The sequence below is a fragment of the Paroedura picta genome, chromosome 1 (assembly GCF_049243985.1).
Source record: "Paroedura picta isolate Pp20150507F chromosome 1, Ppicta_v3.0, whole genome shotgun sequence".
Classification (NCBI taxonomy): domain Eukaryota; kingdom Metazoa; phylum Chordata; class Lepidosauria; order Squamata; family Gekkonidae; genus Paroedura; species Paroedura picta.
In genome coordinates, this window is record NC_135369.1 from 12,110,766 (window position 1) to 12,137,409 (window position 26,644).

Consider the following 26,644-nt stretch of genomic DNA (forward strand, 5'->3'; position numbering starts at 1 on the left):
AGGGGTAGACAAACTGCGGCCCTCCAGATGCCCGTGGACTACAATTCCCATGAGCCCCTGCCAGCATTCGCTGTCCAATACTCCCTTCCTGCCCTGTAATTTGACACCCGGCTCTCAGTCAGCTTCCATTCCCTCCATCCAGCAACGCAAATCACCCCGTAAACCCAGGGGTAGACAAACTGCGGCCCTCCGGATGCCCGTGGACTACAATTCCCATGAGCCCCTGCCAGCATTCGCTGTCCAATACTCCCTTCCTGCCCTGTAATTTGACACCCGGCTCTCAGTCAGCTTCCATTCCCTCCATCCAGCAACGCAAATCACCCCGTAAACCCAGGGGTAGACAAACTGCGGCCCTCCGGATGCCCGTGGACTACAATTCCCATGAGCCCCTGCCAGCATTCGCTGTCCAATACTCCCTTCCTTCCCTGTAATTTGACACCCGGCTCTCAGTCAGCTTCCATTCCCTCCATCCAGCAACGCAAATCACCCCGTAACCCAGGGGTAGTCAAACTGCGGCCCTCCAGATGCCCATGGACTACAATTCCCATGAGCCCCTGCCAGCATTCGCTGTCCAATACTCCCTTCCTGCCCTGTAATTTGACACCCGGCTCTCAGTCAGCTTCCATTCCCTCCATCCAGCAACGCAAATCACCCCGTAAACCCAGGGGTAGACAAACTGCGGCCCTCCAGATGCCCATGGACTACAATTCCCATGAGCCCCTGCCAGCATTCGCTGTCCAATACTCCCTTCCTTCCCTGTAATTTGACACCCGGCTCTCAGTCAGCTTCCATTCCCTCCATCCAGCAACGCAAATCACCCCGTAACCCAGGGGTAGTCAAACTGCGGCCCTCCAGATGCCCGTGGACTACAATTCCCATGAGCCCCTGCCAGCATTCGCTGTCCAATACTCCCTTCCTTCCCTGTAATTTGACACCCGGCTCTCAGTCAGCTTCCATTCCCTCCATCCAGCAACGCAAATCACCCCGTAAACCCAGGGGTAGACAAACTGCGGCCCTCCAGATGCCCGTGGACTACAATTCCCATGAGCCCCTGCCAGCATTCGCTGTCCAATACTCCCTTCCTTCCCTGTAATTTGACACCCGGCTCTCAGTCAGCTTCCATTCCCTCCATCCAGCAACGCAAATCACCCCGTAACCCAGGGGTAGTCAAACTGCGGCCCTCCGGATGCCCGTGGACTACAATTCCCATGAGCCCCTGCCAGCATTCGCTGTCCAATACTCCCTTCCTTCCCTGTAATTTGACACCCGGCTCTCAGTCAGCTTCCATTCCCTCCATCCAGCAACGCAAATCACCCCGTAAACCCAGGGGTAGACAAACTGCGGCCCTCCGGATGCCCGTGGACTACAATTCCCATGAGCCCCTGCCAGCATTCGCTGTCCAATACTCCCTTCCTTCCCTGTAATTTGACACCCGGCTCTCAGTCAGCTTCCATTCCCTCCATCCAGCAACGCAAATCACCCCGTAAACCCAGGGGTAGTCAAACTGCGGCCCTCCGGATGCCCGTGGACTACAATTCCCATGAGCCCCTGCCAGCATTCGCTGTCCAATACTCCCTTCCTTCCCTGTAATTTGACACCCGGCTCTCAGTCAGCTTCCATTCCCTCCATCCAGCAACGCAAATCACCCCGTAAACCCAGGGGTAGACAAACTGCGGCCCTCCGGATGCCCGTGGACTACAATTCCCATGAGCCCCTGCCAGCATTCGCTGTCCAATACTCCCTTCCTTCCCTGTAATTTGACACCCGGCTCTCAGTCACCTTCCATTCCCTCCATCCAGCAACGCAAATCACCCCGTAAACCCAGGGGTAGTCAAACTGCGGCCCTCCGGATGCCCGTGGACTACAATTCCCATGAGCCCCTGCCAGCATTCGCTGTCCAATACTCCCTTCCTTCCCTGTAATTTGACACCCGGCTCTCAGTCAGCTTCCATTCCCTCCATCCAGCAACGCAAATCACCCCGTAAACCCAGGGGTAGTCAAACTGCGGCCCTCCGGATGCCCGTGGACTACAATTCCCATGAGCCCCTGCCAGCATTCGCTGTCCAATTCTCCCTTCCTTCCCTGTAATTTGACACCCGGCTCTCAGTCAGCTTCCATTCCCTCCATCCAGCAACGCAAATCACCCCGTAAACCCAGGGGTAGTCAAACTGCGGCCCTCCGGATGCCCGTGGACTACAATTCCCATGAGCCCCTGCCAGCATTCGCTGTCCAATACTCCCTTCCTTCCCTGTAATTTGACACCCGGCTCTCAGTCAGCTTCCATTCCCTCCATCCAGCAACGCAAATCACCCCGTAACCCAGGGGTAGTCAAACTGCGGCCCTCCGGATGCCCGTGGACTACAATTCCCATGAGCCCCTGCCAGCATTCGCTGTCCAATACTCCCTTCCTTCCCTGTAATTTGACACCCGGCTCTCAGTCAGCTTCCATTCCCTCCATCCAGCAACGCAAATCACCCCGTAACCCAGGGGTAGTCAAACTGCGGCCCTCCGGATGCCCGTGGACTACAATTCCCATGAGCCCCTGCCAGCATTCGCTGTCCAATACTCCCTTCCTTCCCTGTAATTTGACACCCGGCTCTCAGTCAGCTTCCATTCCCTCCATCCAGCAACGCAAATCACCCCGTAAACCCAGGGGTAGACAAACTGCGGCCCTCCGGATGCCCGTGGACTACAATTCCCATGAGCCCCTGCCAGCATTCGCTGTCCAATACTCCCTTCCTTCCCTGTAATTTGACACCCGGCTCTCAGTCAGCTTCCATTCCCTCCATCCAGCAACGCAAATCACCCCGTAACCCAGGGGTAGTCAAACTGCGGCCCTCCGGATGCCCGTGGACTACAATTCCCATGAGCCCCTGCCAGCATTCGCTGTCCAATACTCCCTTCCTTCCCTGTAATTTGACTCCCGGCTCTCAGTCAGCTTCCATTCCCTCCATCCAGCAACGCAAATCACCCCGTAAACCCAGGGGTAGTCAAACTGCGGCCCTCCAGATGCCCGTGGACTACAATTCCCATGAGCCCCTGCCAGCATTCGCTGTCCAATACTCCCTTCCTTCCCTGTAATTTGACACCCGGCTCTCAGTCAGCTTCCATTCCCTCCATCCAGCAACGCAAATCACCCCGTAAACCCAGGGGTAGTCAAACTGCGGCCCTCCAGATGCCCATGGACTACAATTCCCATGAGCCCCTGCCAGCATTCGCTGTCCAATACTCCCTTCCTTCCCTGTAATTTGACACCCGGCTCTCAGTCAGCTTCCATTCCCTCCATCCAGCAACGCAAATCACCCCGTAACCCAGGGGTAGTCAAACTGCGGCCCTCCAGATGCCCGTGGACTACAATTCCCATGAGCCCCTGCCAGCATTCGCTGTCCAATACTCCCTTCCTTCCCTGTAATTTGACACCCGGCTCTCAGTCAGCTTCCATTCCCTCCATCCAGCAACGCAAATCACCCCGTAACCCAGGGGTAGTCAAACTGCGGCCCTCCGGATGCCCGTGGACTACAATTCCCATGAGCCCCTGCCAGCATTCGCTGTCCAATACTCCCTTCCTTCCCTGTAATTTGACACCCGGCTCTCAGTCAGCTTCCATTCCCTCCATCCAGCAACGCAAATCACCCCGTAACCCAGGGGTAGTCAAACTGCGGCCCTCCGGATGCCCGTGGACTACAATTCCCATGAGCCCCTGCCAGCATTCGCTGTCCAATACTCCCTTCCTTCCCTGTAATTTGACACCCGGCTCTCAGTCAGCTTCCATTCCCTCCATCCAGCAACGCAAATCACCCCGTAAACCCAGGGGTAGACAAACTGCGGCCCTCCGGATGCCCGTGGACTACAATTCCCATGAGCCCCTGCCAGCATTCGCTGTCCAATACTCCCTTCCTTCCCTGTAATTTGACACCCGGCTCTCAGTCAGCTTCCATTCCCTCCATCCAGCAACGCAAATCACCCCGTAACCCAGGGGTAGTCAAACTGCGGCCCTCCAGATGCCCGTGGACTACAATTCCCATGAGCCCCTGCCAGCATTCGCTGTCCAATACTCCCTTCCTTCCCTGTAATTTGACACCCGGCTCTCAGTCAGCTTCCATTCCCTCCATCCAGCAACGCAAATCACCCCGTAACCCAGGGGTAGTCAAACTGCGGCCCTCCAGATGCCCGTGGACTACAATTCCCATGAGCCCCTGCCAGCATTCGCTGTCCAATACTCCCTTCCTTCCCTGTAATTTGACACCCGGCTCTCAGTCAGCTTCCATTCCCTCCATCCAGCAACGCAAATCACCCCGTAACCCAGGGGTAGTCAAACTGCGGCCCTCCGGATGCCCGTGGACTACAATTCCCATGAGCCCCTGCCAGCATTCGCTGTCCAATACTCCCTTCCTTCCCTGTAATTTGACACCCGGCTCTCAGTCAGCTTCCATTCCCTCCATCCAGCAACGCAAATCACCCCGTAAACCCAGGGGTAGACAAACTGCGGCCCTCCGGATGCCCGTGGACTACAATTCCCATGAGCCCCTGCCAGCATTCGCTGTCCAATACTCCCTTCCTTCCCTGTAATTTGACACCCGGCTCTCAGTCAGCTTCCATTCCCTCCATCCAGCAACGCAAATCACCCCGTAACCCAGGGGTAGTCAAACTGCGGCCCTCCAGGTGCCCGTGGACTACAATTCCCATGAGCCCCTGCCAGCATTCGCTGTCCAATACTCCCTTCCTTCCCTGTAATTTGACACCCGGCTCTCAGTCAGCTTCCATTCCCTCCATCCAGCAACGCAAATCACCCCGTAAACCCAGGGGTAGACAAACTGCGGCCCTCCGGGTGCCCGTGGACTACAATTCCCATGAGCCCCTGCCAGCATTCGCTGTCCAATACTCCCTTCCTTCCCTGTAATTTGACACCCGGCTCTCAGTCAGCTTCCATTCCCTCCATCCAGCAACGCAAATCACCCCGTAACCCAGGGGTAGTCAAACTGCGGCCCTCCGGATGCCCGTGGACTACAATTCCCATGAGCCCCTGCCAGCATTCGCTGTCCAATACTCCCTTCCTTCCCTGTAATTTGACACCCGGCTCTCAGTCAGCTTCCATTCCCTCCATCCAGCAACGCAAATCACCCCGTAAACCCAGGGGTAGACAAACTGCGGCCCTCCAGATGCCCGTGGACTACAATTCCCATGAGCCCCTGCCAGCATTCGCTGTCCAATACTCCCTTCCTTCCCTGTAATTTGACACCCGGCTCTCAGTCAGCTTCCATTCCCTCCATCCAGCAACGCAAATCACCCCGTAACCCAGGGGTAGTCAAACTACGGCCCTCCGGATGCCCGTGCACTACAATTCCCATGAGCCCCTGCCAGCATTCGCTGTCCAATACTCCCTTCCTTCCCTGTAATTTGACACCCGGCTCTCAGTCAGCTTCCATTCCCTCCATCCAGCAACGCAAATCACCCCGTAACCCAGGGGTAGTCAAACTGCGGCCCTCCGGATGCCCGTGGACTACAATTCCCATGAGCCCCTGCCAGCATTCGCTGTCCAATACTCCCTTCCTTCCCTGTAATTTGACACCCGGCTCTCAGTCAGCTTCCATTCCCTCCATCCAGCAACGCAAATCACCCCGTAACCCAGGGGTAGTCAAACTACGGCCCTCCGGATGCCCGTGGACTACAATTCCCATGAGCCCCTGCCAGCATTCGCTGTCCAATACTCCCTTCCTTCCCTGTAATTTGACACCCGGCTCTCAGTCAGCTTCCATTCCCTCCATTCAGCAACGCAAATCACCCCGTAAACCCAGGGGTAGACAAACTGCGGCCCTCCGGATGCCCGTGGACTACAATTCCCATGAGCCCCTGCCAGCATTCGCTGTCCAATACTCCCTTCCTTCCCTGTAATTTGACACCCGGCTCTCAGTCAGCTTCCATTCCCTCCATCCAGCAACGCAAATCACCCCGTAAACCCAGGGGTAGTCAAACTGCGGCCCTCCAGATGCCCGTGGACTACAATTCCCATGAGCCCCTGCCAGCATTCGCTGTCCAATACTCCCTTCCTGCCCTGTAATTTGACACCCGGCTCTCAGTCAGCTTCCATTCCCTCCATCCAGCAACGCAAATCACCCCGTAAACCCAGGGGTAGTCAAACTGCGGCCCTCCGGATGCCCGTGGACTACAATTCCCATGAGCCCCTGCCAGCATTCGCTGTCCAATACTCCCTTCCTTCCCTGTAATTTGACACCCGGCTCTCAGTCAGCTTCCATTCCCTCCATCCAGCAACGCAAATCACCCCGTAAACCCAGGGGTAGTCAAACTGCGGCCCTCCAGATGCCCGTGGACTACAATTCCCATGAGCCCCTGCCAGCATTCGCTGTCCAATACTCCCTTCCTGCCCTGTAATTTGACACCCGGCTCTCAGTCAGCTTCCATTCCCTCCATCCAGCAACGCAAATCACCCCGTAAACCCAGGGGTAGTCAAACTGCGGCCCTCCGGATGCCCGTGGACTACAATTCCCATGAGCCCCTGCCAGCATTCGCTGTCCAATACTCCCTTCCTTCCCTGTAATTTGACACCCGGCTCTCAGTCAGCTTCCATTCCCTCCATCCAGCAACGCAAATCACCCCGTAACCCAGGGGTAGTCAAACTGCGGCCCTCCGGATGCCCGTGGACTACAATTCCCATGAGCCCCTGCCAGCATTCGCTGTCCAATACTCCCTTCCTTCCCTGTAATTTGACACCCGGCTCTCAGTCAGCTTCCATTCCCTCCATCCAGCAACGCAAATCACCCCGTAACCCAGGGGTAGTCAAACTACGGCCCTCCAGATGCCCGTGGACTACAATTCCCATGAGCCCCTGCCAGCATTCGCTGTCCAATACTCCCTTCCTTCCCTGTAATTTGACACCCGGCTCTCAGTCAGCTTCCATTCCCTCCATCCAGCAACGCAAATCACCCCGTAACCCAGGGGTAGTCAAACTACGGCCCTCCAGATGCCCGTGGACTACAATTCCCATGAGCCCCTGCCAGCATTCGCTGTCCAATACTCCCTTCCTTCCCTGTAATTTGACACCCGGCTCTCAGTCAGCTTCCATTCCCTCCATCCAGCAACGCAAATCACCCCGTAAACCCAGGGGTAGACAAACTGCGGCCCTCCAGATGCCCGTGGACTACAATTCCCATGAGCCCCTGCCAGCATTCGCTGTCCAATACTCCCTTCCTTCCCTGTAATTTGACACCCGGCTCTCAGTCAGCTTCCATTCCCTCCATCCAGCAACGCAAATCACCCCGTAAACCCAGGGGTAGACAAACTGCGGCCCTCCAGGTGCCCCTGGACTACAATTCCCATGAGCCCCTGCCAGCATTCGCTGTCCAATACTCCCTTCCTTCCCTGTAATTTGACACCCGGCTCTCAGTCAGCTTCCATTCCCTCCATCCAGCAACGCAAATCACCCCGTAAACCCAGGGGTAGACAAACTGCGGCCCTCCAGGTGCCCGTGGACTACAATTCCCATGAGCCCCTGCCAGCATTCGCTGTCCAATACTCCCTTCCTTCCCTGTAATTTGACACCCGGCTCTCAGTCAGCTTCCATTCCCTCCATCCAGCAACGCAAATCACCCCGTAACCCAGGGGTAGTCAAACTGCGGCCCTCCAGATGCCCGTGGACTACAATTCCCATGAGCCCCTGCCAGCATTCGCTGTCCAATACTCCCTTCCTTCCCTGTAATTTGACACCCGGCTCTCAGTCAGCTTCCATTCCCTCCATCCAGCAACGCAAATCACCCCGTAAACCCAGGGGTAGACAAACTGCGGCCCTCCAGATGCCCGTGGACTACAATTCCCATGAGCCCCTGCCAGCATTCGCTGTCCAATACTCCCTTCCTTCCCTGTAATTTGACACCCGGCTCTCAGTCAGCTTCCATTCCCTCCATCCAGCAACGCAAATCACCCCGTAACCCAGGGGTAGTCAAACTGCGGCCCTCCGGATGCCCGTGGACTACAATTCCCATGAGCCCCTGCCAGCATTCGCTGTCCAATACTCCCTTCCTTCCCTGTAATTTGACACCCGGCTCTCAGTCAGCTTCCATTCCCTCCATCCAGCAACGCAAATCACCCCGTAACCCAGGGGTAGTCAAACTGCGGCCCTCCGGATGCCCGTGGACTACAATTCCCATGAGCCCCTGCTAGCATTCGCTGTCCAATACTCCCTTCCTTCCCTGTAATTTGACACCCGGCTCTCAGTCAGCTTCCATTCCCTCCATCCAGCAACGCAAATCACCCCGTAAACCCAGGGGTAGACAAACTGCGGCCCTCCAGGTGCCCCTGGACTACAATTCCCATGAGCCCCTGCCAGCATTCGCTGTCCAATACTCCCTTCCTTCCCTGTAATTTGACACCCGGCTCTCAGTCAGCTTCCATTCCCTCCATCCAGCAACGCAAATCACCCCGTAAACCCAGGGGTAGACAAACTGCGGCCCTCCAGGTGCCCCTGGACTACAATTCCCATGAGCCCCTGCCAGCATTCGCTGTCCAATACTCCCTTCCTTCCCTGTAATTTGACACCCGGCTCTCAGTCAGCTTCCATTCCCTCCATCCAGCAACGCAAATCACCCCGTAAACCCAGGGGTAGACAAACTGCGGCCCTCCAGGTGCCCGTGGACTACAATTCCCATGAGCCCCTGCCAGCATTCGCTGTCCAATACTCCCTTCCTTCCCTGTAATTTGACACCCGGCTCTCAGTCAGCTTCCATTCCCTCCATCCAGCAACGCAAATCACCCCGTAACCCAGGGGTAGTCAAACTACGGCCCTCCAGATGCCCGTGGACTACAATTCCCATGAGCCCCTGCCAGCATTCGCTGTCCAATACTCCCTTCCTTCCCTGTAATTTGACACCCGGCTCTCAGTCAGCTTCCATTCCCTCCATCCAGCAACGCAAATCACCCCGTAACCCAGGGGTAGTCAAACTGCGGCCCTCCAGATGCCCGTGGACTACAATTCCCATGAGCCCCTGCCAGCATTCGCTGTCCAATACTCCCTTCCTTCCCTGTAATTTGACACCCGGCTCTCAGTCAGCTTCCATTCCCTCCATCCAGCAACGCAAATCACCCCGTAAACCCAGGGGTAGACAAACTGCGGCCCTCCAGATGCCCGTGGACTACAATTCCCATGAGCCCCTGCCAGCATTCGCTGTCCAATACTCCCTTCCTTCCCTGTAATTTGACACCCGGCTCTCAGTCAGCTTCCATTCCCTCCATCCAGCAACGCAAATCACCCCGTAAACCCAGGGGTAGTCAAACTACGGCCCTCCAGATGCCCGTGGACTACAATTCCCATGAGCCCCTGCCAGCATTCGCTGTCCAATACTCCCTTCCTTCCCTGTAATTTGACACCCGGCTCTCAGTCAGCTTCCATTCCCTCCATCCAGCAACGCAAATCACCCCGTAAACCCAGGGGTAGACAAACTGCGGCCCTCCAGATGCCCGTGGACTACAATTCCCATGAGCCCCTGCCAGCATTCGCTGTCCAATACTCCCTTCCTTCCCTGTAATTTGACACCCGGCTCTCAGTCAGCTTCCATTCCCTCCATCCAGCAACGCAAATCACCCCGTAAACCCAGGGGTAGACAAACTGCGGCCCTCCAGATGCCCGTGGACTACAATTCCCATGAGCCCCTGCCAGCATTCGCTGTCCAATACTCCCTTCCTTCCCTGTAATTTGACACCCGGCTCTCAGTCAGCTTCCATTCCCTCCATCCAGCAACGCAAATCACCCCGTAACCCAGGGGTAGTCAAACTACGGCCCTCCAGATGCCCGTGGACTACAATTCCCATGAGCCCCTGCCAGCATTCGCTGTCCAATACTCCCTTCCTTCCCTGTAATTTGACACCCGGCTCATTCAGCTTCCATTCCCTCCATCCAGCAACGCAAATCACCCCGTAAACCCAGGGGTAGACAAACTGCGGCCCTCCAGATGCCCGTGGACTACAATTCCCATGAGCCCCTGCCAGCATTCGCTGTCCAATACTCCCTTCCTGCCCTGTAATTTGACACCCGGCTCTCAGTCAGCTTCCATTCCCTCCATCCAGCAACGCAAATCACCCCGTAAACCCAGGGGTAGACAAACTGCGGCCCTCCAGATGCCCGTGGACTACAATTCCCATGAGCCCCTGCCAGCATTCGCTGTCCAATACTCCCTTCCTTCCCTGTAATTTGACACCCGGCTCTCAGTCAGCTTCCATTCCCTCCATCCAGCAACGCAAATCACCCCGTAAACCCAGGGGTAGACAAACTGCGGCCCTCCAGATGCCCGTGGACTACAATTCCCATGAGCCCCTGCCAGCATTCGCTGGCAGGGGCTCATGGGAATTGTAGTCCACGGATGTCTGGAGGGCCGCAGTTTGACTACCCCTGCCGTAACCCTGCAGGCCTTGCCAGTTCCCCCCACCCCTCCTCCGTGGTGCTTGTTCTGTGGATGCTGGGATAAAACGGGTACCAAGTTTCAAGCGGTCGCCATAGGAACCAGGAAAGCAAGTGGTTGGCTGAGAGGGATGCCTCAGGCAGACCTCTGAGATTGCACATGTCGGCCCAGCCGAGCTGTGCGCAGCTGTGGGGCCGAGAGCAAGAGGGAGCTTGTGCGTGTGTCGGGGAGTCCTGTTCAGCAGGCAGTCCCTGTGGAGGAAGGGGGTGTGCGAGTTAGGGATGCCAACCTCCAGGCGGGATCTGGGCATCCCCAGAATGACAGCTCGTCTCCAGGCTGCAAGGATCGGTTCCTCTGGATGAAAGTGACTGCTTGGGAGGGTGGAGTCTCTGGCTTTGGACCTTGCTGAGGCCCCTGCTTTTCCCAAGCTCCACTGCCAAATCTGCAGGAGTTTCCTGACCCGGATCTGGCAACCCCAGGCTCTGCCAATGGCCATGAGGGGGACCAGACAACTCTCATGTGGATTCTGCAGTCATAGCGGGGTGGGTGGGTGGGGTGGGCAGGAGATCCATTTTCTTAGTCAGATAAGCAGAGGTCACAGAGAGGGTAGGATCTAGTTTTGGATTTTTCCAGATGAAGAAAGAAGAGTTGGTTTTCTGTCCCCTGCTTTTCGTGGCCCGAAGGAGGCTCAAAGCGGCTCACTGTCGCCTTCCCTTTCCTCTCCCCATAACAGACACCCTGAGAGGGAGGGGGGGCTGAGAGAGCCTTGAGATTACTGAAAAAGAAGAAGAGTTGGTTCTTATATGCCGCTTTTCTCTACCCAAAGGAGTCTCGAAGTGGCTTACAGTCGCCTTCCCTTTCCTCTCCCCACAACAGACACCCTGTGAGGGAGGGGAGGCTGAGAGAGCCCTGAGATTACTGAAGAAGAAGAAGAGTTGGTTCTTATATGCCGCTTTTCTCTACCCAAATGAGTCTCAAAGCGGCTTACAGTCTCCTTCCCTTTCCTCTCCCCACAACAGACACCCTGTGAGGGAGGGGGGGCTGAGAGAGCCCTGAGATTACTGAAGAAGAAGAAGAGTTGGTTCTTATATGCCGCTTTTCTCTACCCAAATGAGTCTCAAAGCGGCTTACAGTCTCCTTCCCTTTCCTCTCCCCACAACAGACACCCTGTGAGGGAGGGGGGGCTGAGAGAGCCCTGAGATTACTGAAAAAGAAGAAGAGTTGGTTCTTATATGCCGCTTTTCTCTACCCAAATGAGTCTCAAAGCGGCTTACAGTCTCCTTCCCTTTCCTCTCCCCACAACAGACACCCTGTGAGGGAGGGGGGGCTGAGAGAGCCCTGAGATTACTGAAAAAGAAGAAGAGTTGGTTCTTATATGCCGCTTTTCTCTACCCAAATGAGTCTCAAAGCGGCTTACAGTCGCCTTCCCTTTCCTCTCCCCACAACAGACACCCTGTGAGGGAGGGGGGGCTGAGAGAGCCCTGAGATTACTGAAAAAGAAGAAGAGTTGGTTCTTATATGCCGCTTTTCTCTACCCAAATGAGTCTCAAAGCGGCTTACAGTCGCCTTCCCTTTCCTCTCCCCACAACAGACACCCTGTGAGGTGGGTGAGGCTGAGAGAGCCCTGAGATTACTGAAGAAGAAGAGTTGGTTCTTATATGCCGCTTTTCTCTACCCAAATGAGTCTCAAAGCGGCTTACAGTCGCCTTCCCTTTCCTCTCCCCACAACAGACACCCTGTGAGGGAGGAGAGGCTGAGAGAGCCCTGAGATTACTGGAGAAGAATAAGAAGAGTTGGTTCTTATACGCTGCTTTTCTCTACCTGAAGGAATCTCCACGCGGCTTCCAATCCCCTTCCCTTTCCTCTCCCCACTACAGACACCCTGTGAGGAAGGTGGGTCTGTGATAAGATGTCACAGTCCCATTGTATACGGCACTGGTCAGACCACACCTGGAGAACTGTGTGCAGTTCTGGAGGACTCCCTTCAAGAAGGACGTAGATAAAATTGAAAGGGTACAGAGGAGAGCGACAAGGATGATCTGGGGCCAAGGGACCAAGCCCTATGAAGATAGGTTGAGGGACTTGGGAATGTTCAGCCTGGAGAAAAGGAGGTTGAGAGGGGACATGATAGCCCTCTTTAAGTATTTGAAACTTGGAGGAGGGCAGGATGCTGTTTCTGTTGGCTGCAGAGGAGAGGACGCGCAGTAATGGGTTTAAACTACAAGTACAACGATATAGGCTAGATATCAGGAAAAAAAATTTCACAGTCAGAGTAGTTCAGCAGTGGAATAGGCTGCCTAAGGAGGTGGTGAGCTCCCCCTCACTGGCAGTCTTCAAGCAAAGGTTGGATACACACTTTTCTTGGATGCTTTAGGATGATTAGGGCTAATCCTGCGTTGAGCAGGGGGTTGGACTAGATGGCCTGTATGGCCCCTTCCAACTCTATGATTCTATGATTCTATAACTCTGACAGAGCTGCTCTGTGAGAACAGTACTATCAGGGCTGTGACTAGGCCAAGATCACCCAGCCAGCTGCATGTGGAGGAGCGGAGAATCAAACCCAGCTCACCAGATTAGAAGGCACCGCTCTTGACCACTTCAGTTAGCTTTCATTTGAGAAGAAAACCCAAGTTTCTAGCCCCGGTGAGAGAAGATCAGCTTGGATGCATCACCAGTGCAAAAGCAGCAGGTTGGAAACTGGACCCAGAGAGTGACTGAGCCGGCACAATGCAGTGGGAGGAGGGCCAGACCAGGTGTTGGAAGATCTGAGTTCAAATCCCCACTAGCCCCATTAAAATTCCCTGGGTGACCTCTGGACACTCATACATTCTTGCCCTGGACTACCTCACAGGGTGGAGAACGATGAAAGCCAGTTTGGCTTCCTGTTGGGAAGAAAGGCAGGGTATGAATGAACTGAAATAAGTCAACCCCAAGATTTGCATGTGCTGGCAGGGGCTCATGGGAATTGTAGTTCATGGACATCTGGAGAGCCACCCCTGGGACTCTAAACTTTAGTCTAAAGGGCATATCTAAAGGGGAGGGTCCGTGGCATCTCTAGACAACCAGCCTAAAATGGACACATGTTCATCACAGAGTCATAGCGTTGGAAGGGAACCTACAGGCCATCTAGTCCCACCCTCTGTCCAATGCAGGATCAGCCTCAAGGATCCAGGATCCGTATCTGTCCACCCGCTGCTTGAGGAGGAGTGAGGGGGAGCTCACCACCTCCTTAGGCAGCCCATTCCACTGCTGAACCACTCTGACTTTGAATCCCCCTCCCCAAATCTCTAGCCAGGAGAATTCTACATGTAGCTTAAAGCCATTACTGTGGGTCCTCTCCCCTGGAACCACTCCCTGCCCTCTTCTAAGTGACAACCTTTCAAAGACTTAAAGGCAGCCATCCTGTCGCCTCCGCTCTGCCAAAAGAGGATGGCTCAGCGGAGGGGCAAGCAGAGCTACATGGAGGCAGCTGAGCTGACCAGGGTTGACCCTGCTGGAAAATACATGACCTGGAGTGTGCATAATTGAACAGAATACAGGGAGTATCCTGCAGGGGACAGTGGAGGGCAAGTGTATTTAGCATAGTTCAATCAGGAAACTTCCTGCTACTTTTCTAATTATCTCCTCCAGCGTCCTAATTGGCTCAATGGGAGACTTCCTGCCCCTTTGAGCACACTTCCTCCTTGCTTGCCTCTGGAGCAGAAACAACAGTTAGACAGACAGTTAGCTCTCCTCTCCCTCTCCTTTCTACACGGAGTTACTTCTCTTCATAATTAAATTATTTCCTTCTTTTAAAAGCTGTTCGGTGCTCCGCTCTCTCGCCTATTTAGGCTCCGCCAACAGTCTCTTCTCTTCTTCTCCCCTTGCCCAGGTGAGCGAGGACTGGAAGTACGTCGCCATGGTGATCGATCGCCTATTCCTGTGGATCTTCGTCTTCGTCTGCGTCTTCGGCACCATCGGCATGTTCCTGCAGCCGCTCTTCCAGAACTATGCTTCCAACTCGCTGATGCAGCTGAACCACCCCGTCCCCGGCTCCAAATAGCAGGAGGGCCGCCCCCTCTCTTCTCTTAGCGCCCCTCAGCGGAGAAGAGACACCCCGGTGGACCTTTCCAGGGACTGTCGGGAAGGGACCATGGGACAGCCCTCCCTCTGGAAGTTGCTTTTGTACCAGGAACGAAGCCTGTTTGGGGGAGACGGACCCCACTAAGGAAGACGGGGCCTGAACAGCTGCAGGGGTGCATCAAGTTCCTGGCGGACGGCCACGGGGACACCTCTGCATTTCCAGACGGCTCTTGCGGTGCATTCGAGCAAGGCTGAACAGTCTGGCTGCCATGGGATGGACGGGGCGTTTCGAAAGAGGATTGTAGCCCCCCTGCTTCCCTCTGAGCCCTGGCGTGTGCCAATTATGGGGTACCAGCACCCAAACTCAGGGATTTAAAAGGAAACGCCCTACCTGTTTTGAGAAACAGCCACCGGGCTGCGTAGGGCAGGCCTCTGCCCCAGTCGAAACAGCGCCAGTCCTGTTCTTACGGCGGCTTCACCAAAGGGGCGTTGAGCAGCCCCCCCCCCAGGGGGAGAGTCCAGAGGGCTCCCCTCGTTTCCCACGACATCATCAGGAAATGGCAAAGTAGGGAATGGGGGAAGAGACCCCCGTCTGCTCCATCCCGTCCTTCCCACCCCATCCCTCTAGTTTCTTCCGTTTCCTTGACCAGATCACCCTTACCGGAGTGCGCGGCTCTCGGGGGACGAGAGAAGAGCCCTCCGGCCTCCCCAGAACAGAGGATTTCTCCACCAGACGACCACCAGAGAGACCAAAGGATTATCACCACCTAGCCGTTGACTGCGCCCCCCTCTCCCTGCAGCCGACGCTGTCACGGTTAAACCAATAAAATAGGTCACATAGAAGGAACGTGGTGGTCATTTCGGGCGGGAGAGGGGACCTGGCCTACTGTGGTGGGGTATTCGGACGCCCCGTGGGTGGACATTGATTTTGTGGTGTTAGCGTGGCTCAGAATGGGGCGTCAATGCATAGCTACAGCTCTTTGTGCCAAAGGCCTTGGCTTTTACAGCTTTCAATTTGGGTTTCTAGTCCTCAGTTTTGTGAGGAAATGCCTGAAAAGTGCAGAAGTGAGGTAAGCAGGTGGACTTGAGTGCCAGCTTGGTGTCGGGATTTGGAGAACCGGTTTTGACTCCCCCATTCCTCCCCATGCAGACAACTGTGCAACCTTGGGCCAGTCCCAGTTCTCCCAGAGCTCTCGCAGCCTCACCTGCCTCACAAGGTGTTTGTTGTGGGGAGAGGAAGAGAAGGCGATCATAAGCTCTTTGAGACACGTGAGGCCTGCTGAATGACCCATGACCATTCCCAGTTCTCCCAGAGCTCTCAGCCCCACTTACCTCCCCGGGTGTCTGTTGTGGGGAGGAAGGGAAGGCAATTGTAAGCTGCTTTGAGACTCCTTCAGGGAGTGAAAAGTGGGGTACAAAACAACAGCTCTCTCCTCTCTAGTTGCGGGAGGGGGGCAGGCGGAGAGGGGTTGAGAGTGTAAGACAGGAGACCCCAACCTTTTCCAGCCTGTGACCACCTTTGGCCGGTGAGCACCGCTACAAAATGGCCACCACAAAATGGCTGCCGCGGCTTACCTGCAGTCACACACTGTGCCGCGGTGGCAGCTGCTGCCAATGGAATGTTTTTACAGATCTCCAGCAGGTACTCAGACATTGTGCTGGGCAGAAGCCCACCTGGCCCCTCACACTTTCTAAAAACTCTTGGAGGGAACAAGGAAAGGGGGCAGCAGGGCCCATGGAGCCTGGGAGCACCATGTTGGGGACCTCTGGGGTAAGATATCCCAAGCCAAGTCCTGGGGCTTGGTAGAAGGCTATGGAAAGGATTTGTGAAAAGAAGCTCCCACCAGATCTAGATCAACATAGGTAGCCGTGTTTATCTGGAGCACATCCAGAGGAGGGCAACAAAGTTGGGGAGGGGTTTGGAGACCAAGATGTATGAGGAAAGGTTGGGGGAGCTTGGTCTGTTTAGCCTGGAGAGGAGACGACTGAGAGGGTATCTGATAACCATCTTCAAGTATTTAAAAGGCTGCCATATGGAGGATGGAGCAGAATTCTTCTCTCTTGCCCTGGAGGGACAGACCAGAATCAATGGCGTGAAATTAATTCAAAAGAAATATCATCTAAACATCCGGAAGAAGTTCCTGACAGTTTCTCAGTGGAACAGGCTTCCTCGGGAGGTGGTGGGTTCTCCTTTCTTGGAAGTTTTAAAGTAGAGGCTGGAGAGCCATCTGACAGAAATGCTGATTCTGTGAACTCAGGCAGATTGTGGGTGGCTGGGCAGAAGGGTCTGCGTCCATGCTTGGCTCTTGTGGCCCTTCCTTGCATGCCCAGGGAAATGCCGATCGCCACTTTGGGGTCAAGGGGTGAATTTACTCCAGGCCAGACTGGCCAGGGATTCTGTTGTTGTTGTTTTTTTTTTTTGGGGGGGGTGGCATTCTCTGGGCATGGAATTGGGATCACTGTGGGTGAGCAGGTAGTTGTGAATTTCCTGCATTCTGCAGGGGGCTGGACTAGATGACCCTGGAGGGTCCTCCCAGCTCTAAGATTCTCATTCCTCCTGGCATAAACTCCTGCCTCTGAACTCTAGTAAACTTCTCCCCCCTGCTTTGCACTCCAAACTTCATTCCCCTCTCACTTCCTTCCAGCTGAAGCCGTCAGTGACCCCTAAACGTGTCAAGCCACGGCCAAGCTGCCTGGGAACACCCAGTTTGGCTCTCCCCTTCCCTGGAAAGGTGGCAGGTTTCTGGCCCTTCTGAAAGGCCGCAGCAGATGGCTGGCCGGGTTCCCTAAGCCAATGGGTGGCTTTCCACTTCAGCTCCACAGGCCAACGTGCTCCGACAGGCTTCAGGAGCCCAGGGACCCCACACGCAGCTCCGTTGTCATAGGGGGCACTTATGGGACCAGTTCCCCTGCCAAGCGGCAGTCTGGCTTGCTTCCAACTGACAGTGAGCTGCATTGGGGTCTGTGTTTGTCCTGCTGTCAGCTGCATCGCTACCAAACAATGCAGAGAGTCTAAATTGTCAGCACTAAATACGAAAACTGAGCAAGAAGAAGAAGAAGAGTTGGTTCTTATATGCCGCTTTTCCCTACCCTAAGGAGGCTCAAAGCGGCTTACAATCGCCTTCCCATTCCTCTCCCCACAACAGACACCCTGTGAGGGAGGGGAGGCTGGGAGAGCCCTGAGATTACTGAAGAAGAAGAAGAGGTGGTTCTTATATGCCGCTTTTCTCTACCCGAAGGAGGCTCAAAGCGGCTTACAGTCGCCTTCCCTTTCCTCTCCCCACAACAGACACCCTGTGGGGTGGGTGAGGCTGAGAGAGCCCTGATATTACTGCTCGGTCAGAACAGCTTTATCAGTGCCGTGGCGAGCCCAAGGTCACCCAGCTGGTTGCATGTGGGGGAGCGCAGAATTGAACCCGGCATGCCAGATTAGAAGTCCGCACTCCTAACCACTCCACCAAACTGGCTAAAGGTAAATTCTGAGCAATACGAAAGCTGAGCAAGAAGGTAAATTGTTTCCAAGTTAAGTTTGCGTGACCAGAAAAAACAGAGCTGGAAGAGACATCTAAGGGCCATCCAGTCCAGCCCCCAACCCTCTCGGGGACTTGAAAATCACACCCTCCTGACAGAGGCTCCTCCAATCTCCTCAAAAAAAAATTGAAGGAGGCTACACACACACACACCAGTTTTGGGGCTGAGAGAGCTCTGAGAGAACTGAGATTGACCAGTTACAGTCTATTCCATACACAGTTTTTGTATTTCCCAAACCCGATGGACAGCACGGCAGACCCAAGAGGAGACGGAGGCCACAAAACGGTTTGAACTGGCCCCAGGAACGGCCTTAGTGAGCTTAAAGAATGACAGGGGCCAAATTATAAAACTATGAGGCCCCCCTCTCCAACAGACAATATAGATATTCAGTTCCTATTGGAGGGGGGTCACCAAACCCTGGCTCTCCAGATGTCCGTGGACTACAATTCCCATGAGCCCGTGGAATCAGGCTAGTGGCCCATCCAGCCCAAAACTCTGTGTCCTACAGTGGCCCAAACCCAGGTCCCATCAAGAGGTCTACCAGCAGCTCCAGAACGCTCCCACTCTTGCCCCCCCCCCTTTCAAGCACCAGGAAATACAGAGCATCCCAGCCCCACACTTAAGGTCATACGAGAACCCCTGTTGAATCAAGCCAGAGATCCCTCCAGTCCAACACTGTGTCACACTGTAGCCAGACCCCAGGGGCCATCAGAAGGGTCAGAACTCCAGAAGCACCCCCCCCACTGTTGCCCCCCAAGTCCCAAGACAGAGCATCCCTGCCCCACACACAAGAAACCTTCCTGGATCAGGCAAATGGTCATTCCAGCCATTAATTTCAGTGAATGCCCACCAGTTCTTGTAGTGTAGAGAAAGGTTCTGTTTTTTTATCACCCTTCATCCACTATTCCTTCATGCTAAAGAGCCATAACCTCTTTAAACTTTCTTCATAGGGTTGTTGTCCCATCCCCTTAAACATTTTGGTCATCTTTTTCAGCCCCTGTTCTGGTGGGCAGCAGGGACTGGGCCTGAGCTTCGCCCCTACGGCCCTTTCTTGCATGCCCAGGGAAATGTCAATGACCACTTTGGGGTCAGGAGGTGAATTTCCTCCAGATCAGACCAGGGATTCTACTTTTTTTTCAAGGGGGGGGTATCATCTGGACATGGAATTGGGGTATCTGTGGGTGGGCAAGTAGTTGGGAATTTCCTGCATTGTCCAGAGGGTTAGACTAGATGACCCCGGAGATCCCATCCAACTCGTTCTGATTTCATGAATGGAAATATTAGGGTTTGGGGGGGATGATTTTGAGAAGCCACGCCACCCCCTGCTGCCTTACTGGGCTTTGTGCTTTTCATGAATTTATCTGTATTCCCCAAAGGCCCTGTGAGGCGTTTCTATCAGCAACCCCCCCCCCACAATTCTCACCTGTTTGTGAGAAACCCGCCCCCTTGTGGGAGAAAGCCAGTACTGCACCAAAGCAACCTTGAACAGGTACCTCCCCCCCCTGGGAAGGAGCAATGGCTCAGTGGGGGAGCCTCTACTTGGCAGGTAGGAGGTCCCTGGTTCAATCCTCAACAGCTCCAGATAAGAAAAGGTCAAGGCGGCAGGTGATGGGAAACCCTAGAGCATGGGCAGTCAAACTGCGGCCCTCCGGATGGTCCATGGACTACAATTCCCATGAGCCCCTGCCAGCAGGGGCTCATGGGAATGGTAGTCCATGGACATCTGGAGGGCCACAGTTTGACTACCCCGGCCCTAGAGAGGCGCTGCCAATTGGAATTGACAGTCATGAATTTGATAGACCAACAGTCTGGTTTAGTCTAAGGCAGATTCGCATTGTGGTACAACACAGGGTTAGGTCTCGGCCTCCCTGCCCTGTTGCTGGCCCTGCAGAGGGACTGGCTGGCCCCTGGGTGAGGCAGGAGGCTGGACTGGAGGGACCCTCCCTGGTCTGATCCAGCAGGGCTCTCCTGTGTCCTTATGAGGGGAAGGCCTCGGCCTCCCTGCCCTGTTGCTGGCCCTGTAGAGGGACTGGCTGGCCCCTGTGTGAGGCAGGAGGCTGGACTGGAGGGACCCTCCCTGGTCTGATCCAGCAGGGCTCTCCTGTGTCCTTATGAGGGGAAGGCCTCGGCCTCCCTGCCCTGTTGCTGGCCCTGTAGAGGGACTGGCTGGCCCCTGTGTGAGGCAGGAGGCTGGACTGGAGAGACCCTCCCTGGTCTGACCCAGCAGGGCTCTCCTGTGTCCTTATGAGGGAAGGCCTCGGCCTCCCTGCCCTGTTGCTGGCCCTGCAGAGGGACTGGCTGGCCCCTGGGTGAGGCAGGAGGCTGGACTGGAGGGACCCTCCCTGGTCTGACCCAGCAGGGCTCTCCTGTGTCCTTATGAGGGGAAGGCCTCGGCCTCCCTGCCCTGTGGCTGGCCCTGCAGAGGGACTGGCTGGCCCCTGGGTGAGGCGGGACTGGAGGGACCCTCCCTGGTCTGACCCAGCAGGGCTCTTGTGTCTCCTCTTCTTGTGTCTCTGAAACCAGCCCTAGCAAGGGATGAGCGTAATGGATTCCCTTGCCCTGCAGACATTGGAATGACTCTGGGAACCACATCCAGGTTGTAGCTCCAATTAGGCAGCCTCAGCTTGGCTCGCCCAGGTCCCCCGTTGGCCTCTGGCATTTGGGGAAGGCTCCTCTGGCCAGGAGGAAGCACGGGGGATGGGTGGCATCGGGCCCAAAGTGCTTTTACGGCTTTCCGGGGGAACGAACAAAACGCCGACGCTGCCAAGAAGCACGCCAGGGCCAACCCGGTACAGAAAAACATTTTGTTTTTAATGTCAGGCGGAATGTGATGACATCAAATCATCCAATGACGAGATCTAGAGGGACACTTAAAAGCAGACATTAAAAAAAAAAAAGAACAGAAAAAGAAAACCTGAATTACAACGGGGGCGGCGACTGCGAAGGAGGGCACAGGTTCGCCATGAATCGATTTCTGTCTGGTTGGTTTCCTGACCCAGAACCTACGTGACCAGGGAAGCCGACAAACAGGGTGGGAGAAGGGACAGCTGATGGGGAGGGGGGGAATGTGGAAGGAAGAGGTGGGGAAGGGGGGAGAAACGAAAGAGAAAAATCGAAGGAGGAAAAGAGGCTGCCTTGTGGTAGAAAAAGCGTTTTGCATAAGAGAAGGCCCGGATCCCGGACCACTTGGAACCGCTTGGGGCCTGGAGCGCTGCCACTTCGATGACCCTGGGGCGGCTGGAAAGGTGTCTCTGAAGCCTTAACGAAGATTCACTTTGCATCTCCGTGGTCAATTTTTCCGGTTTTCCGAGGGAGGGGCCCTGCCGTTCCAGACTCAGCAGCTTGTGGGTAGGGAGGGGGGAGTCACAGGACTGTACCCAAAGCAAAAAATTCCCTGAAGATAAAAAACTAGTAGCTTCTACCGTATCCGTACCCTCGCCTTCTTCCTGACGGGTATGTTTTCTAGCCGCCAGGGAAAACCCCACTTCAGCCACGAGCACCTTCCCTCTCCCCCACAATATGGGAGTGGTATGATCCAAGAAGACCATCTCAGCTTGTGTTTGGGTGGACAACGATACCCCGGAGCTGTTTCGCTAACTGGCCAGAGGTCAAGAGAAACTCCAGAGGCCAAACGGTGGCTCTCCCGATGTCCGAGGACTACAATTCCCATGAGCCTCTGCCAGTTGGCAGAGGCTCATGGGAATTGTAGTCCTCAGACATTGGAAGACACACCGTTTGGCCACCCCTGTCTTAGAGGGCAAAGGAGACAGCCCACCAAGGTCCTCCTCCCAACACACACCCGTTCCCTAAATGCTCTGAGCCAGTGAGGAACTGTGCAGTGGCAAGCTGGCCGACCACTCATTCCCTAGGGCAGGGATGGCCAACTAGTGGCTCTCCAGATGTCCATGGACTACAATTCCCATGAGCCCCTGCCAGCACCATGGACACCTGGAGAGCCACCGTTCGGCGACCCTGCCCTAGAGGGAGTGGTTTTCCTGGCTTTCCGCCAACTGAACAGTGCCGTTCTGTTCCGAAGCCAGGACACAAAGTGGTGCATCGTCTATCTCGGTGCTCTCCTAACATGCCCCCTTTGGCTGCGTGGCTATTCAGCACGGCCAGAGAACCAGCTTCCTCCTCAGCATGGAACTTCCTGGATACTTTTTCTGAGTTTTGATATGGAGGCTCAGCCGCAGAGAGCGGTTGGAGGGTGGGCGGGGAGGAAGGAGAGTGTGCATAAGGTTTGTGCCATACTGGCTAGTTTGACAGCGCACTCTTCTATTAAGCAGTTAGGAAAGGGGGGGGGGGCTGCTCTTGTTTCTCAGCTAAAAACAGGCCAAGGACCTGTCAGTACACACCTGGAGCTCCGGGGAGGGGAAGGGAAGGGAGGACGACTCTGGGAAGTGAAGGGAAACAGCTGGGCATGAGAGCAGAAGGGATTCTGGGGGCGACGTCAGGGAGGAGTGAGCCACTGGCCTGGTGTGCATGACCACTGGACAGGGCGTTACCCTGCCCCACCCCCATCCAACAGGTAGGCCAGGCAGAAGACACAACGGGGCTCAACTTGAGCCACCATGAAAGAAAACCTTCGTGCGCTCCGAGGACTGGGCGGCTGGCACAGAAAAGGAAAAGGAAACAGGGCTTGCCTCAGAAGGCGGGGAACCCGTTCACAGCTTAAAGGACATTCCCCAATCAGGACACCCACCCCCTCGGCCCCCACCCCTGGAAGGCCAAGAGCTGGGAAGGCGGAATGAGAGGCAGCCTCCGGATGGGGGGGGCAGGGATGCAAGACAACGGGGAGGGGGGGGATGCTGGTGGATCTCTCTCTCTATGGTGAGCACACGCACCTTCTCAATGTTCGCCAAGGGGGGGGGAGATTAAGGGGAGCAAGGAAAGCCCCCCCCCCATCCCCCTTCCCATGGAGTTTAAAACGTGCTGCCAACTTAACTGGAAGGAAGGCCTCAGAAAAATCCGGAATCCAAAAGTAACATTCCTGCTTCTGTTAAAAAAAAAAAAAATCCCACGAAATAAAATAAAAAATATCCCTTTCCCTTCCCCAGCTGGAAAAAAAAGACACCCCCCCCCCTCCTTCTCCTCCAACCCGCCCAGCTCTCTAGACGGGGCCCAGGCTGAAGGCCTTCTCCTCCTGGGGCTTGCAGATCCAGCTCCCGTAGCCCATCTCCTCCACGGCCCAGAAGAAGCTCTGCTTGGCACGCTGGTACGCGGTCGCGGCCTCCTTGGCCTCCGAGTAGACCGTCAGCTTCTGCAGCCCCTCGCGGCCCGTCTTGGCACACAGCTCGTGGAACAGCAGGAACAGGTTCCGCTTGGAGACCCGGGAGACGTCCAGCTTGGGCCTGCCGGGAGAGGGAAGAACATCAGGAGAGCCCTGCTGGGTCAGACCAGGGAGGGTCCCTCCAGTCCAGCCTCCTGCCTCACACAGGGGCCAGCCAGTCCCTCTGCAGGGCCAGCCACAGGGCAGGGAGGCCAAGGCCTTCCCCTCATAAGGACACAGGAGAGCCCTGCTGGGTCAGACCAGGGAGGGTCCCTCCAGTCCAGCCTCCTGCCTCACCCAGGGGCCAGCCAGTCCCCCTGCAGGGCCAGCAACAGGGCAGGGAGGCCGAGGCCTTCCCCTCATAAGGACACAGGAGAGCCCTGCTGGGTCAGACCAGGGAGGGCCCATCCGGTCCAGCCTCCTGCCTCACCCAGGGGCCAGCCAGTCCCTCTGCAGGGCCAGCAACAGGGCAGGGAGGCCGAGGCCTTCCCCTCATAAGGACACAGGAGAGCCCTGCTGGGTCAGGCCAGGGAGGCCGAGGCCTTCCCCTCATAAGGACACAGGAGAGCCCTGCTGGGTCAGGCCAGGGAGGGTCCCTCCAGTCCAGCCTCCTGCCTCACCCAGGGGCCAGCCAGTCCCCCTGCAGGGCCAGCAACAGGGCAGGGAGGCCGAGGCCTTCCCCTCATAAGGACACAGGAGAGCCCTGCTGGGTCAGACCAGGGAGGGCCCATCCGGTCCAGCCTCCTGCCTCACCCAGGGGCCAGCCAGTCCCTCTGCAGGGCCAGCAACAGGGCAGGGAGGCCGAGGCCTTCCCCTCATAAGGACACAGGAGAGCCCTGCTGGGTCAGGCCAGGGAGGCCGAGGCCTTCCCCTCATAAGGACACAGGAGAGCCCTGCTGGGTCAGGCCAGGGAGGGTCCCTCCAGTCCAGCCTCCTGCCTCACCCAGGGGCCAGCCAGTCCCCCTGCAGGGCCAGCAACAGGGCAGGGAGGCCGAGGCCTTCCCCTCATAAGGACACAGGAGACCCCTGCTGGGTCAGACCAGGGAGGGTCCCTCCAGTCCAGCCTCCTGCCTCACCCAGGGGCCAGCCAGTCCCTCTGCAGGGCCAGCAACAGGGCAGGGAGGCCGAGGACTTCCCCTCGTAAGGACACAGGAGAGCCCTGCTGGGTCAGACCAGGGAGGGTCCCTCCAGTCCAGCCTCCTGCCTCACAAAGGGGCCAGCCAGTCCCTCTGCAGGGCCAGCAACAGGGCAGGGAGGCCGAGGCCTTCCCCTCGTAAGGACACAGGAGAGCCCTGCTGGGTCAGACCAGGGAGGGTCCCTCCAGTCCAGCCTCCTGCCTCACAAAGGGGCCAGCCAGTCCCTCTGCAGGGCCAGCAACAGGGCAGGGAGGCCGAGGCCTTCCCCTCATAAGGACACAGGAGAGCCCTGCTGGGTCAGACCAGGGAGGGTCCCTCCAGTCCAGCCTCCTGCCTCACCCAGGGGCCAGCCAGTCCCTCTGCAGGGCCAGCAACAGGGCAGGGAGGCCGAGGCCTTCCCCTCATCAGGAGAGCCCTGCTGGGTCAGACCAGGGAGGGTCCCTCCAGTCCAGCCTCCTGCCTCACACAGGGGCCAGCCAGTCCCTCTGCAGGGCCAGCAACAGGGCAGGGAGGCTGAGGCCTTCCCCTCCTAAGGACACAGGAGAGCCCTGCTGGGTCAGACCAGGGAGGGTCCCTCCAGTTCAGCCTCCTGCCTCACACAGGGGCCAGCCAGTCCCTCTGCAGGGCCAGCAACAGGGCAGGGAGGCCGAGGCCTTCCCCTCATAAGGACACAGAAGAGCCCTGCTGGGTCAGACCAGGGAGGGTCCCTCCAGTCCAGCCTCCTGCTTCACCCAGGGGCCAGCCAGTCCCTATGCAGGGCCAGCAACAGGGCAGGGAGGCCGAGGCCTTCCCCTCATAAGGACACAGGAGAGCCCTGCTGGGTCAGAGCAGGGAGGGTCCCTCCAGTCCAGCCTCCAGCCTCACCCAGGGGCCAGCCAGTCCCCCTGCAGGGCCAGCCACAGGGCAGGGAGGCCGAGGCCTTCCCCTCATGGACACAGGAGAGCCCTGCTGGGTCAGAGCAGGGAGGGTCCCTCCAGTCCAGCCTCCAGCCTCACCCAGGGGCCAGCCAGTCCCCCTGCAGGGCCAGCCACAGGGCAGGGAGGCCGAGGCCTTCCCCTCATAAGGACACAGGAGAGCCCTGCTGGGTCAGCCAGGGAGGGTCCCTCCAGTCCAGCCCCCTGCCTCACACAGGGGCCAGCCAGTCCCTCTGCAGGGCCAGCCACAGGGCAGGGAGGCCGAGGCCTTCCCCTAATAAAGACACAGGAGAGCCCTGCTGGGTCAGACCAGGGAGGGTCCCTCCAGTCCAGCCTCCTGCCTCACACAGGGGCCAGCCAGTCCCTCTGCAGGGCTAGCAACAGGACAAGGAGGCCGAGGCCTTCCCCTCATAAGGACACAGGAGAGCCCTGCTGGGTCAGACCAGGGAGGGTCCCTCCAGTCCAGCCTCCTGCCTCACACAGGGGCCAGCCAGTCCCTCTGCAGGGCCAGCAACAGGGCAGGGAGGCTGAGGCCTTCCCCTCCTAAGGACACAGGAGAGCCCTGCTGGGTCAGACCAGGGAGGGTCCCTCCAGTTCAGCCTCCTGCCTCACACAGGGGCCAGCCAGTCCCTCTGCAGGGCCAGCAACAGGGCAGGGAGGCCGAGGCCTTCCCCTCATAAGGACACAGAAGAGCCCTGCTGGGTCAGACCAGGGAGGGTCCCTCCAGTCCAGCCTCCTGCTTCACCCAGGGGCCAGCCAGTCCCTATGCAGGGCCAGCAACAGGGCAGGGAGGCCGAGGCCTTCCCCTCATAAGGATACAGGAGAGCCCTGCTGGGTCAGAGCAGGGAGGGTCCCTCCAGTCCAGCCTCCAGCCTCACCCAGGGGCCAGCCAGTCCCCCTGCAGGGCCAGCCACAGGGCAGGGAGGCCGAGGCCTTCCCCTCATAAGGACACAGGAGAGGCCTGCTGGGTCAGGCCAGGGAGGGTCCCTCCAGTCCAGCCTCCTGCCTCACACAGGGGCCAGCCAGTCCCTCACAGGGCCAGCCACAGGGCAGGGAGGCCGAGGCCTTCCCCTCATAAGGACACAGGAGAGCCCTGCTGGGTCAGACCAGGGAGGGTCCCTCCAGGCCAGCCTCCTGCCTCACCCAGGGGCCAGCCAGTCCCTCTGCAGGGCCAGCCACAGGGCAGGGAGGCCGAGGCCTTCCCCTCAGAAGGACACAGGAGAGCCCTGCTGGGTCAGACCAGGGAGGGTCCCTCCAGTCCAGCCCCCTGCCTCACACAGGGGCCAGCCAGTCCCTCTGCAGGGCCAGCAACAGGGCAGGGAGGCC

At 57.0% G+C, this 26,644-nt stretch overlaps 2 protein-coding genes across 4 annotated transcripts in view; one reads left to right on the forward strand and one right to left on the reverse strand.

Moving 5' to 3' along the window:
- The window catches only part of CHRNB2 (cholinergic receptor nicotinic beta 2 subunit), a 74,181-nt gene extending 58,883 nt beyond the window's left edge, over nucleotides 1–15,298 (forward strand). The window contains exon 6 of the mRNA XM_077321789.1: nucleotides 14,278–15,298. Within this exon, the coding sequence (XP_077177904.1) occupies nucleotides 14,278–14,448 (171 nt within the window). The 3' untranslated portion in view covers nucleotides 14,449–15,298. The remainder of the gene's footprint in view (nucleotides 1–14,277) is intronic.
- A 5,491-nt stretch (nucleotides 15,299–20,789) lies between these two features.
- Nucleotides 20,790–26,644, reverse strand: part of ADAR (adenosine deaminase RNA specific) — a 55,071-nt gene continuing 49,216 nt past the window's right edge. For all 3 annotated transcript variants that reach the window (XM_077321811.1, XM_077321820.1, XM_077321802.1), the window contains exon 15: nucleotides 20,790–23,350. In XM_077321811.1, coding sequence (XP_077177926.1) covers nucleotides 23,110–23,350 — 241 coding nt within the window. In that variant the 3' untranslated portion in view covers nucleotides 20,790–23,109. The remainder of the gene's footprint in view (nucleotides 23,351–26,644) is intronic.